The following is a 12,753-nucleotide window of genomic DNA, read 5'->3' on the forward strand; positions in this document are numbered from 1 at the left end:
TTAGTCCAGTCCTTTAGAATACCAAATGTAGGACTGATGATTTCAGTTTAGTAATGTTTTCATTCTGAAGCTGCAAGTTAAACCGATATCTTTAACTGCAATGGCTGGTGTTGTTAGGTGGGAGGGAGGGAAAAGCTTCGCTCTTTCACTTACTGAAAGTGAATGGGAACAAAGATATTTTAGATTTCCTAGAATGGCTTTAGATGATTAAAATAAGGAATTCTTTGACAAGTTGTTGAAGCTAAATCCATAAATTATTTTAAAAATGAAAGAACACAGCTTGAATGTGAACTGGATTAGTGCTAAATGACAACAACAATTTGTTAAAAACCCTTTATTGCAGAACCCTGTATTGAATTTAATATTGCATTGATGTACTAACCTGAAACAAAACATTGATACAATTTGTTTAATGCAAAAACATGATGCAAGTTCCATATCTTGATCACTAATTACTGTTTTTCTCTGATTATTAAAGCTTTTATTTAACTTGCCCGCACCTGAAGGTGTTTAGGCATTATATCTGACTTTTTCAATATTAATTCATTGGTTGTCGAGCACACTGGGGTGTGTTCCATAGCTAAAAGTTATTTCACTTATAAATCAATGGATGCAAAGCACCCGTGTGATTGTAGTTGAACAGACTGCTTTAGAGACATCACAGCCAGAGCCACAACTCCAGTAGCAAGTGCTGGAGAATAAGATCCATCAAATTGCTTTGTCCCCACTGCCCCTGAGCATTACTGGCTTAGAAGGCTGAGGTCAGCCACCAGCATAGAGAAGGAAGGGCTTTCCTGGGTCGGACGACTACACATGGAGTCAAGAAGACCAACATGTCTCCCTGACCAACCACTGTAAAACAAGATACATCGTCATTGCCAGTCAGGGTCTTGCATCAATAACAGGTCTCTGCAGTTTTAGTTCATAAAAAGCAACTGTTTTACAGGCAAAACATCCTGACTGAGCATTATTTAAAAAAAATACTGGTACAGTGATAAAGACACTCACGACCAGACTTTGCATCTCCCTCCAAGTTAAGTTTTACTATTTCTTAACAAGGTTACAGGAATGAAAGAGAATAGAAACACAGTCACACAGGAGGAGACATTGTAGGCACCTATCATCAGTCAATATGAATCAACATTGATTAATTCTATTCCACACACACACACACACGCACACAACCAGGATTTAGGGGTGTGATTAAAATTGTACAGAAAATCAGGAAAAATAATTAAAATAAAAATCTGTAAATATTTTGTAAACCGACAGTGATAACATTTCATTTCAAGTATTAGACAATATTTTGCACTGTGAAGGTGAAGCACAAGATTTCTAAACAACAAGCAGCAGTTTTTTAGCGAGTTAATTTGTCAGGAGGCATGAAGCCCGTGTCTCCTAATGTTCTGAGTGCGACCCGGCCATTAGGACGGATGGTAAGCCAGGTGATGCTGCCATTGTTGAGACACATTCTCAACCATCCTTCTGGAGGAAACTGCAACGCTCTACAGAAAAGGGAACAGAAACTGATTACTGGATAATTTATAAAGCTAAAAGAAAAATTGAAGTACTGTAGAGTAATGTTACTGGACTACTCTCTGGAGAGCTGATCAGAGATACAAGTTCAAATCCTTCCACAGCCCACCAAGTCTGCGCCAATTCCTAATCCATATTTAGACCCACTACTTATTGCTCAGATATGCCTTGAATGTTGCTAACATGCCTGCTTCCACCACCTCCACTGGCAGTGTGTTCCAAGCACCCTCCATGTGAAAAGCTTTCCCTGCACATCTCCACCAAAACTTACACCCTCCCGCTTGAACCTGTGCCCTCTTGTAGTTGACCTTTCCAATCTGGGAAAATGCCTCTGACTAACCACTCTATCCTGCCCCTCATAATTTTGTAGACCTCTAATTGGTCCCTAATCTTGGGTTATAGAATTTTTTTTAACAGCACAGAAAGCAGCCCTTTGACTAAATCTGGAATGAAATGCGAGTATCAGTAATGTGACCATGAATCTACTGGAGTATTTCTTTCCCCAATCTGATCTTTAGCTACTCCAGACCCAGAGCAATGAGATTCACTCTTCTCAGCCCCCTGAAATGACCTGTGTTATGATCTGGCAGATGGTAATTGTTGCATAAACCAATTCCCAAAGGGAGAGTTGCGCGGATTTATCACATTTTTTTGTATTCTGACCACAAGATAAAGTTTACTGAATTCTGGAGCCACATGTTAAAGTAGCACTTTGGGATTTTAAACATTAAATTAAAACATTTATTAACAAAAGAAAACTTAAGCACACAAGATTACATTTACACAGTTAAAATAATCTTACAAAATATTCCCCAAAAAAACTTCCTACTTGGTCAGCTTCACAAGTAAACACTCTTTAGGCAACAATCCCTGATAGGTGTAATTATTCCAGTAATATCACAAGGCAAACCCCCTGCTGCTGCAGGAAAAGTATCGAACTTCTCATTCTCTCCCCCTCTGCTGTGGAAACGTAGGAAACTTCAAAACAAAATTTTTTGCTTGGCTGCTTCAGCTCTTTCCTGAACCAAGTGGCACCTAGGAGGTCTCGCATGGCTAACCCCAAAGACAGCTCTCAACATCTCTCCTTAAGTACCTTTTTTCTCTTTCATCTTTGCTTCCATTATCCTTAGCCCCTCTTTGAAACATAACTTTCGCAGAATATAGAAATCTTTCATGTTTTTCCTATTGCTCCCACTTTCAGGTCAAATAAAATTTAATAACTTAAATAATTGAAGTGGTCACACAGTGCGGAGACATTTTGCGGGTGAGATGTTAAAATTGTGACTCCTCTGATTACCATTCCTCCACTAAAACGTTTTGCATTTAATGTATCAAAAACCCTCATGATTTTGAACATCTCCATTAAATCTCCCCTTTACTGGTTCGAAGAAATATAATCTCAGCTTCCTCACAAAAACAAAGTACCTCATCCCGACCATAATTCTGAAACAGCATATGGAAAAGAAACTCTACACTTCCTGTAACATTTGTCATGCCTTGTCAGTAATGTATAAAGACAAGACTTAATATACAACAGATTTAGATTGGTAGAAATTAAATACTTTCGTCTACATTTGTGAACATTATTGAATTGATGTTATACTTCATGGAATATACTCAATGGCTCTTAATAGTTATTTTAGGAAATTCACTCAAAAACTTCACACTTTCTCAGTTACAGCTATAATAACAAAGAACATTAAATAATTACCTGCAAACAAAATAGCGGATTACATTTGCATGACAGACAATGATCTCGTAACTATCGTTCTCTTGCTTCAGGTCTGCTCTGTGGATATAGCGACGAAAGGCTGCTTCAATCCGAGCACCATCCTCATGATACTGCTGAGGACATTTTAAAAACATGTAAACCACTTAACCTCACATGCTCAAACTCAGAAAATCAATGCAGTAGCGTCTGGAAATTAGCAAAACTCATTAATGACAACATTTTAACTGAAATAAAGCACAGAAATATTATATTAAGTGATGGTATTATCCTGTCGTAAGGGGCAACAGTGTGAAACTCCTGAACCTCTAGGATCACTACTAATCAGTGACAGAAAGAGTCTGCACTAACGGCAGTGCCTCAGGATGTCTCCAAACCCTTCAGCCAATGAATTATTTCTGAGATCACGTCATTTGTATGCAAACATGGCAGCCAATTTATTCACAGCCAAAGTCCCACAAACAGCAATGAGATAAATGACCAAATAACATTTCTTTGATAATGCTAGCTGATGGATGACTGTTGAAGTTGCTGCTCTTCCGTACAATATTTTATGTTAACCTAAAAAAACAGGTAGGCAACACCTCTGTTTAACATCTCCAAAAAACAGCACCTCTGGCAGTGGAGCACTCCTTTAGTACTGCACTGGCAGCAATTTAATGTGCTCAAGTTTCTAAAGTGAGGCTTGAACCAATTAACTTCTGACCTGGGTTTAACAGTTCTACTAGGCTAAGTGCCGGTTGACGCCTTCCGCGACCGCTGGGCGCCGCAGGGGCTGGGGTGTATTATCGACCCCGATAATCACCTTTTGGTTTGACGTTTTAAGTTTCCTTTCGACTTTGATTTTGGTTCGGGCTGTTCCCCCCCTTCCTTTTGGGGAGCCGCCCCTTTTACTTTGTCCCTAAGTTAATTTGAGTTCGTTTATTACGTTGGTACCCGAAAAAGCTACTAGGCTAAGTGCTCTTAAACTGATCAATCAGGTTATTTTTTCCATTGGTGGATAATAATTCTCTAAGTTAGCAGGTGCTTGTAAATCCCTATTTCCTGTGCATTTAATAAGGTTAGCCAATAGTGCTGCTATTCCTTTCCTGTATCATTTAAGGCATTTTCAATTGCTGGAAGGTTTCCTCTATACTGCCAAATGTCTTTTCTTTATATTGTATTTAAAAATGTTTGTTAGCGATCTGAGCATGGTTCATGAAATTAGACTAAGGGGTGTGTTGATGTATTTTCTTACATTACTGTAACAGCACTTCTCAAGGCAGACCGAAAGATGCACGGTTTTATATCAAGTAGATGTGTTCCCGATTATTGTCAAGCAAACACCGAGTTAATTCAGTCACATCTATTCATGTCTGGACATCCGCACCCCTATTGTTTCTTTGTGCTCTGTAGATATTGTGGTCCTGTACTATATAAATTTAGAGCTTTTCTGTAATTTGTGTTTTTTAACATCTACCTGTAACTTAGAAACCTGCCGAAAGTGCACCTGTTGTGTCACAGACTGGAAAGTGCAAACAAGCTGAAAGTTTTTGTTCCATCTGGATACCTCCATTTCTCCTTGTGCGTTTCTCCCATTTGGTCAGATCATCATTGCTGTTTTGTAAAGACGTGAACAAAGTATTATTCTGCTAAATGTTGGACAGCATCCTTTTAAAACTAAAGATGCAAGTAGATGCAGCTCAGGTCACTCAGAGTTCAATTGCAAACTATTAAATCCTTAGTTTTGACCTTGGGTCAGAAGCATCAAGAAACTGACTTGCTTTTTTCCCCCAAAAAACTTTTGCATCTATAATAAAACATGATTTGGCACACAAAGAGATGCCTGGAGAAATGGAGATATATATATGTACATTAAATTCTGCAATAACAGTTGCTACAGGTTTAGAGTCCATTCACGTTCCAAAATTTACTAAAAAATACAGCTATATTGACAGACTGAAATTTATATTTTAGATCAACTCATATTTCAAGCACAGAATTTTACTGGCAACAAACATCCTGTTTTTATTTCCTCCCAGTTACCTCTGACGGGATCTCAATATATGCAGGGACTCACTAATGGGAACACCCGCATTTCATTTCTGTGACCTGCTTTTATATTCAACTCAATAATTAAAATCAACCCTTTCATTGGTGAGGAGAGACTCAAATGAAGAGTTTGGATAGTCCTGCCCCAATCATCACCCACCCCAGTCATCACCCACCCCAGTCATCACCCACCCCAATCATCACCCACCCCAATCATCACCCACCCCAGTGCACCAAACTGCCTCATATTCCTCAAGCTGTTCCCCCCAAGCTTAGCTGCAGCAGGAGGACATGCGCTGCTGCAATACAGGCTCTTGAATCAATATTCCTTCTTTCCACATATCTAAAACTAACATGTCGGGATTGGTGAATGCCATCCCCGACAGAAACAACACCAATCTCACTGACTGGCGGAACAGGATGGAGGGCCCTACTCCTGTTCCTAATGTGGGTTGAGCATTCTTGGGCTAATAAAGGAGACGCTTAGATTCACTTGTCTCCGCAACAGTGTGAGGTTGTATAAAAGAAATAACTTGCCAAGACGTTTATATCTAAATATGGAGGCTGAATGACGTTCATGTATTACCTACACTGTACTCATGGGAATCAATGTTTTGATTTCCGTTGGAATTTCACTGCAGGTCACCTTAAGCTTCATTCTTACCATAGCCTCCGGTTTCCAATGGCTGACGGGCGGGACAGGTTCAATTGGTGCTCCTTCTCTCAGCAAGTCACAACTCATCATTTCCAAACCTAGAATCCCAGCAGAGAATACTCTCCGTAAGAAGATGAATATCACATCCAACCATTAGATAATAAACATCTCATTCATGTTTTTCCTATTCCTCTGTGTCAGCCCCATGTCAATGCTCTTTGTTTATCCTTTCCAGTAAGGAAATAGAGTGCTTTTCATGACCACTGGGTGTCTCAAAGTGCTTTACAGACAATGAATAATGATTTGAAGCGTAATCACTCTTAGAAGGGAGGAAACCGCGGCAGCCAATTTCTGCACTGCAACCTCCCACAGACAGCAAGGATAACTCTGCTCTTCTATAAATAATATCTGAGATATAGTACCTCTGACAATACAGCATTCCCGCTGCACTGCACTTGAAATTCAGCCAAGGTTATGTATTCAAATCTTTCTGAATATAAAAAGACAAGGGTGCTAATGAAATAAATAACGAGGCAGCGAATGGAATCAAGTTGTTACAAAACTTATCCCCTCGATGCCCCCTCCCTAAGATAACGTTGTCCTTTCACATCTAGGAACAAAGGAATTGCTAAACAGAAGAATTAAACCAAGGTTGTGAAGTTCACCGTCCAGCATCCAAGTATTCACATTTCACAATAGTGGTGACTAATCAGAGTGACTGATTTCCCAATGAGTCTACAACAGACACAGACAGGAGGTGAGGAAGACCTTTAAAGTCATAGAGGTTTACAGCATGGAAACAGGCCCTTCAGCCCAACCTGTCCATGCCGCCCTTTTTTGTTTACCACTAAGCTAGTCCCAATTGCCCGCATTTGGCCCATATCCCTCTATACCCATCTTACCCATGTAACTGTCTAAATGCTTTTTAAAAGACAAAATTGTACCCGCCTCTACTACTACCTCTGGCAGCTTGTTCCAGACACTCACCAACCTCCGAGTGAAAAAATTGCCCCTCTGGGCACTTTTGTATCTCTCCCCTCTCACCTTAAACCTATGCCCTCTCGTTTTAGACTCCCCTACCTTTGGGAAAAGATGTTGACTAGCTGATCTATGCCCCTCATTATTTTATAAATGGAGAGCTTTAGGAATCATAAATCTAAGTTCTCTTCTTCCTCCCAAACACGTAACGCTTGACAAACGTCAGATCTGAAATGACTCCGGCTCTGCAACCCAAAACATTACATTGATCTGCACTGCATGGAGATGCAAAATAACAACCTCTATTTACGCAGCAGTTGGACAATAATAAAAGGACCCATCGCACTTCAGAGGAGTGCTATCAGCCAAGATATCACACCAGCTGCATTGGGAGATACAAGGAGGTGACCAAAAGCTAAGTCAAAAAGGCAGGTTTGAGGCGTATTTTACAAAGGAGAGAGAGATAGAGTAAATAAAGCTAAAGTCACTCTGCGATGTTACTGTTAAATATCCGATTCTCAACAGGCACAATGTTTTTTGGTGCTATAATAGATTATCAAAAATCGTTTTAAAATACAGCGGTCTGCAAAATGATCATGAGACCCAGATGTTAACTTGCACTAAGTACAGGTGACCCACCTGGCAGGTATTTACTGATAATTGCTGCCGTCTCTTTCGCTCTGGTCATACTGGAGTGAATCAGGATGTCATAATTCAATCCCAGACTTGCTAAGCGTTGACCGGTTAACTCCGCCTGTTCACGCCCTGCAACAAAATTATATTTTCATCCTGAAGATAACAACCGGGTTATTGTTAATAATGCTGCACGCCATTCAATAAATAAATGAAACACCGTCAAACATGTCTGATGGCCGACATTTTGCTTAAGTACTGATTACAATCAACTTCATGACAAGTGGCAAACATCACATTTCACATCTCTGGAACTGTGAAGGTAAATAGTGACCTATCAGCTTCCTTGCCCCTCATCAGTCACAATACTTTGTCCTGTAAACACTTCCTGCTCCAACTCATCCTTTATGACCCTGGACCTCAAAACAGAGGAACTTCTCAATTCAATTGACCCTTTTTCCTACAGTTAAAGCCCATGTTTGCCATCATTGCCACTCTATTTAATCTCTTTAATCTTCTCTCCTGCTCTCTAAACTTGCTGGCATCCTGCAGTAGAAAAACAACAATTTATGTTTACAAAGTACCTTTAACATCCTAACACTTCTGTGAAGCTCGTTGGAACATTTCATTAAGTAAAATTGGACACTGAGACAGAGATTTTAGGGTTGATGGCCAAAAGCTTGGTCAGAGCTAAGAGTTAGTTGTGTATCGATTCTGATTAATTATATTCAGGTGGAGGGCAATATTGGCTTTTCACACCTTACTGTGGGGAAGTCGATTTAGAAAGTCCATACTTGTTACGTTTTGTTCTATAAATGTAAAACTAGTAAAGATTGGCTCCAGTACCATCCTTCACCATCTGGCTTTCCAAGTAGAAAAGTAGGTTTTAAACAAGTGTCTTAAAGGAGAAAGTGAGAAAGAATGTGAGAGTAAATTGAAGAGTCCAAGGCCTCAACAGCTGAAGGAACGGCTGCCAGTGGTGGAGCGATTAAAATGGCGGATGTTCAAGATGTCAGAAATAGATGTGCGCAGTTGAAGGGTTGCGAGGCTGGACAAGATTACAGAGTAAGGAGTCCAACAACACCAGGTTAAAGTCCAACAGGTTTATTTGGTAGCAAACGCCACTAGCTTTCGGAGCGCTGCTCCTTCATCAGGTGAGTGGGAGATCTGCTCATAAACAGCAAACAGGGCATATAAAGACACAAACTCAATTTACAGAATAATGAATAATGATTGGAATGCGAGTCTTTACAGCTATTCAAGTCTTAAAGGTACAGACAATGTAGGTGGAGAGAGCATTACCACAGGTTAAAGAGATGTGTATTGTCTCCAGACAGGACAGCCAGTGAGACTTTGCAAGTCCAGGCAAGTCCACGCCGGCATCTCCACATCAAGATTACAGACACAGGCAGAGGTGAGGTGATGGAGGGATCTGAATACAAGGATGAAAATCATAGGATATCAAAGCCAGCTTTGTAAGAACAGTCCAGTTAGTCCAAAAGCAAAATACTGCAAACCTGAACAAAAACAGAACCTTTTTTTCATTTAATCTCTTCTGCCCTCTGCTCAATCATAGATTTTCCCTTAAGTTCTTCCCACTTCCCCCGCCCCTCCCCACCTGCTCAAAACCTATTATTATATTTCTAAATGTTTAGTTCTGATGGTTATAACCTGAACCATTAACTGTTTCTCTCAACTTGATGTTGCCTGGCCTGCTGAGTATTTCCAGCATTGTCTAATTTGTCCCCTACTCTCTTTCCTAAGTCCAGCACAATCTCCTTTGCAAGACCTTGGCCTCTGGTTTCTCAACAACATTTCTTGCTACTCCCCTCCTTTCTCTCCCCCCACCAAAAAAATCATTTACAAATGGTCTCGAGTAATAATTTCATGAAATACAGACCCAGCGACGTTAGAATTCTTTCTTTGTCTGTCGAGGCTGAAAGGTTGTACTGGGAATGTCTGATCAAGAAGATGTGCCTCGTGGCTTTGACTTTGTAATTTTCAAGTTGAGTAGACAAGTCATCCGTGTCCTCTTTATTCTTCTTGTTGGGTTTAATGAGTGAAATTGGTTCCCGCCTGAAACGAAAGAAATACATTCAAGGTTACAAAATAAACCACCATCTTAGCATTCTGCTATCCATCAACAAAATGCTTCACTGGCACTTCAACTAACAGGCTGAAAACTGGTTAAAATCACTAACAAGAATCGATTCCCTTCAGCACAAGTGCTTCCACACAACTGTACTAAACTCTGGAAGACTCTACCAATAATTAATGCAGCAAAGTGAAAGAAATTCATTCAGCAGCATGCTTCAAATTCCGCCAGCACCGTATTATTTTTAACAACACATTAATGGGGTGGCACAGTGGTTAGCACTGCTGCCTCGCAGAGCCAGGGACTCAGGTTCAATTCCAGCTTCGGGTGACTGTGTGGAGTTTGCATATTCTCTCAGTGTCTGCGTGGGTTTCCTCCCACAGTCCAAAGATGTGCAGGTTAGGTTGATTGGCCATGCTAAATTGATCCTTGTGTCAGGGGGATTAGCAGGGTAAATGTGGGTCACAGGAATAGGGTCTGGGTGGGATTGTGGTTGGTGCAGACTCGATGGGCCGAATGGCCTCCTTCTGTACTGTAGGGATTCTATGATAATAACTAAAACTAGAAAAATTTCCTTTAGAAAAGTAACAGTTATATATAGTTTATTTTTTCTTTTACAGAAGTAGGAACAGGAGTCATTCTACCACTTCACAACTGTTTCGCCATTCAATTAGATGACAGGTGATCTGTTTTTGTAACACCATCTATCTGCCTTTGCTCTTTGTCCCTCAGTAACCAACAACTTTAATAATTAGAGAAACCTCTGAGTGTGCAGGGGAGATGAATGAGAGATGACCGAATAGAGATTTAACAACTGTTATTTATAGAAACACAGAATAGAATTATAGAATCCCTACAGTGCAGAAGGAGCCATTCGGCCCATCGAGTAGCACCAACTATGACAGAGTACCTAACCCTGGCCCTATCCTGTGGCCAATCCACCTAACCTACACAAAAGTCTACGGTCACGTACGAACCGACTCAAGAACAGCTTCTTCCCTGCTGCTGTCAGACTTTTGAATGGACCTACCTCGCATTAAGTTGATCTTTCTCTCCACCCTAGCTGTGACTGTAACATTACATTCTGCACTCTCTCGTTTCCTTCTCTATGAACGGTATACTTTGTCCGTATAGCGCGCAAGAAACAATACTTTTCACTGTATGTTAATACATGTGACAATAATAAATCAAATCAAATCACATCTTGGGACACAAAGGGGCAATTTAGTTTGGGCAATCCACCTTACCGGCAGATGTCTGGATTGTGAGGATATATTTGAGATTTGCTGCCGCTCAACCTCAGGCTTCCCAAGTACTTCCCAGTGAGTGAGGTTCTCTTTGGGGCTGTTCCAATAGAGGAGACAGGGCAGCCAATTTGCGCACAGCAAGCTCCCACAAAGAGCAATGTGATAATGAGCGGCTTAACAGTTACATTTTGGGATGTTGATGAGTTGCAGGTTAAATATTAATCACAGGGATTAATTCCCTGCTCTGGTTTGGACACTTCTGTGGGATATTTCACATCCAACCCAACAGGTTCGGTGCGGCTCCCGCGACAGTGCGGCTCCCCCGGCGGTGCGGCTCCTTCTCGGGGCTGCACCGGGAGTTTGTGCATCTCTCTGCGGCGGGTCTGAACCCGGCGCCCCGGGCCTGCGGGAAGGGGTTTGTTCCCTGGGGCCTCGGCCTCTCCCGCACTCACTTGTCCCAGTTGGAGTCCCAGCCGGCGGCGCCTCGCTGCTCCAGGCCCACACTCGGGCTCCAGCTCACGGCCGCCGCCTCGACCCTGCCTTCGCCGCGCCGTTGTGTCGTCGCCGCCGCCGCTACCACCACGGCCGCCGTGCCGGCGATGCCGCAGGCCACCTGGAAGGCTTTCCGGAAAGCCATGGGCGCAAAGCTGGGGGGTGAAAAGAGCGCCGAGTCCGGGGCCTCGGAACCGGTTTACTGGGTCCGCGTTACTGGGGGGACGGGAATTACCGGACACCGACAACCGGAAGCGGAAGGCGGACCAATGAAGCGATGGACTTCCGGTGAGTTCAGTGCCTCCCTGGGGAGCTGGAACTCCCCCTGAAGCTGATCCAACACTCACTCTGGTTAATTAGTTTTAGTTAAAACTCCCACACACTTTAATTTGGATCATTTTCCAATATCTTGATTTATTTCCCCCCTTTCTCATCTGTTTTGAATTACCTGCAAGTAAAAAGGCAAAAGAATCGACAAATATTACAATATAAATAATTCCTCACCCACTGTCATCAGGTTCGATTCCCGACTTGGGTCACTGTGTGGAGTCTCCCCGTGTCTGTGGGTTTCCTCTGGGTGCTCCGGTTTCCTCCCACAATCTGAAAGACCTGCTGGTTAGGGTGCATTGGCCGTGCCAAATTCTCCCTCAGTGTACCCGAACAGGCGTTGGAGTGTGGTGACTAGGGAATTTTCACAGTAACTTCATTGCAGTGTTAATGTTGCCTACTTTCCTAGGATTATAAGAGATAGGATTTATAAGCATCTAGAAAGGAATAATTTGATCAGGGATAGTCAACACGGTTTTGTGAAGGGTAGGTCGTGCCTCACAAACCTTATTGAGTTCTTTGAGAAGGTGACCAAAGAGGTGGATAAGGGTAAAGCAGTTGATGTGGCGTATATGGATTTCAGCAAAGCGTTTGATAAGGTTCCCCACGGTAAGCTATTGCGGAAGATACAGAGGCATGGGATTGCGGGTGATTTAGCGGTTTGGATCAGAAATTGGCTAGCTGTAAGAAGACAGGGTGGTGGTTGATGGGAAATGTTCATCCTGGAGTTCAGTTACTAGTGGTGTACTGCAAGGATCTGTTTTGGGGCCACTGCTGTTTGTCATTTTGATAAATGACCTGGATGAGGGCATAGAAGGATGGGTTAGTAAATTTGCGGATGACACTAAAGTCGATGGAGTTGTGGACAGTGCGGAAGGATGTTGCAGGTTACAGAGAGACATAGATAAGCTGCAGAGCTGGGCTGAGAGGTGGCAAATGGAGTTTAATGCGGAAAAGTGTGAGGTGATTCACTTTGGAAGGAGTAACAGGAATACAGAGTACTGGGCTAATGGTAGGATACTTGGTAGTG

General features: G+C 42.0%; 1 protein-coding gene across 2 annotated transcripts; it reads right to left on the reverse strand.

The window, feature by feature from the left end:
• Nucleotides 1-322: 322 nt before the first annotated feature.
• pgam5 (PGAM family member 5, serine/threonine protein phosphatase, mitochondrial) lies at nucleotides 323-11,649 on the reverse strand. 2 transcript variants are annotated; one of them, XM_078227196.1, is made up of 6 exons: nucleotides 11,357-11,649; nucleotides 9,463-9,638; nucleotides 7,569-7,694; nucleotides 5,961-6,049; nucleotides 3,248-3,378; nucleotides 323-1,505 (listed from the first exon to the last, which is right to left on the reverse strand). In XM_078227196.1, the coding sequence occupies exons 1-6, from the start codon at nucleotides 11,539-11,541 to the stop codon at nucleotides 1,358-1,360; spliced, it is 855 nt and encodes a 284-aa protein (XP_078083322.1). In that variant the 5' UTR covers nucleotides 11,542-11,649; the 3' UTR covers nucleotides 323-1,357. The 2 variants fall into 2 exon arrangements, with proteins under 2 accessions (XP_078083322.1, XP_078083321.1); XM_078227195.1 differs by having other exon boundaries at nucleotides 3,248-3,381; nucleotides 11,357-11,646.
• Nucleotides 11,650-12,753: the final 1,104 nt, after the last annotated feature.

Source organism: Mustelus asterias, chromosome 13 (genome assembly GCF_964213995.1).
Source record: "Mustelus asterias chromosome 13, sMusAst1.hap1.1, whole genome shotgun sequence".
NCBI lineage: Eukaryota > Metazoa > Chordata > Chondrichthyes > Carcharhiniformes > Triakidae > Mustelus > Mustelus asterias.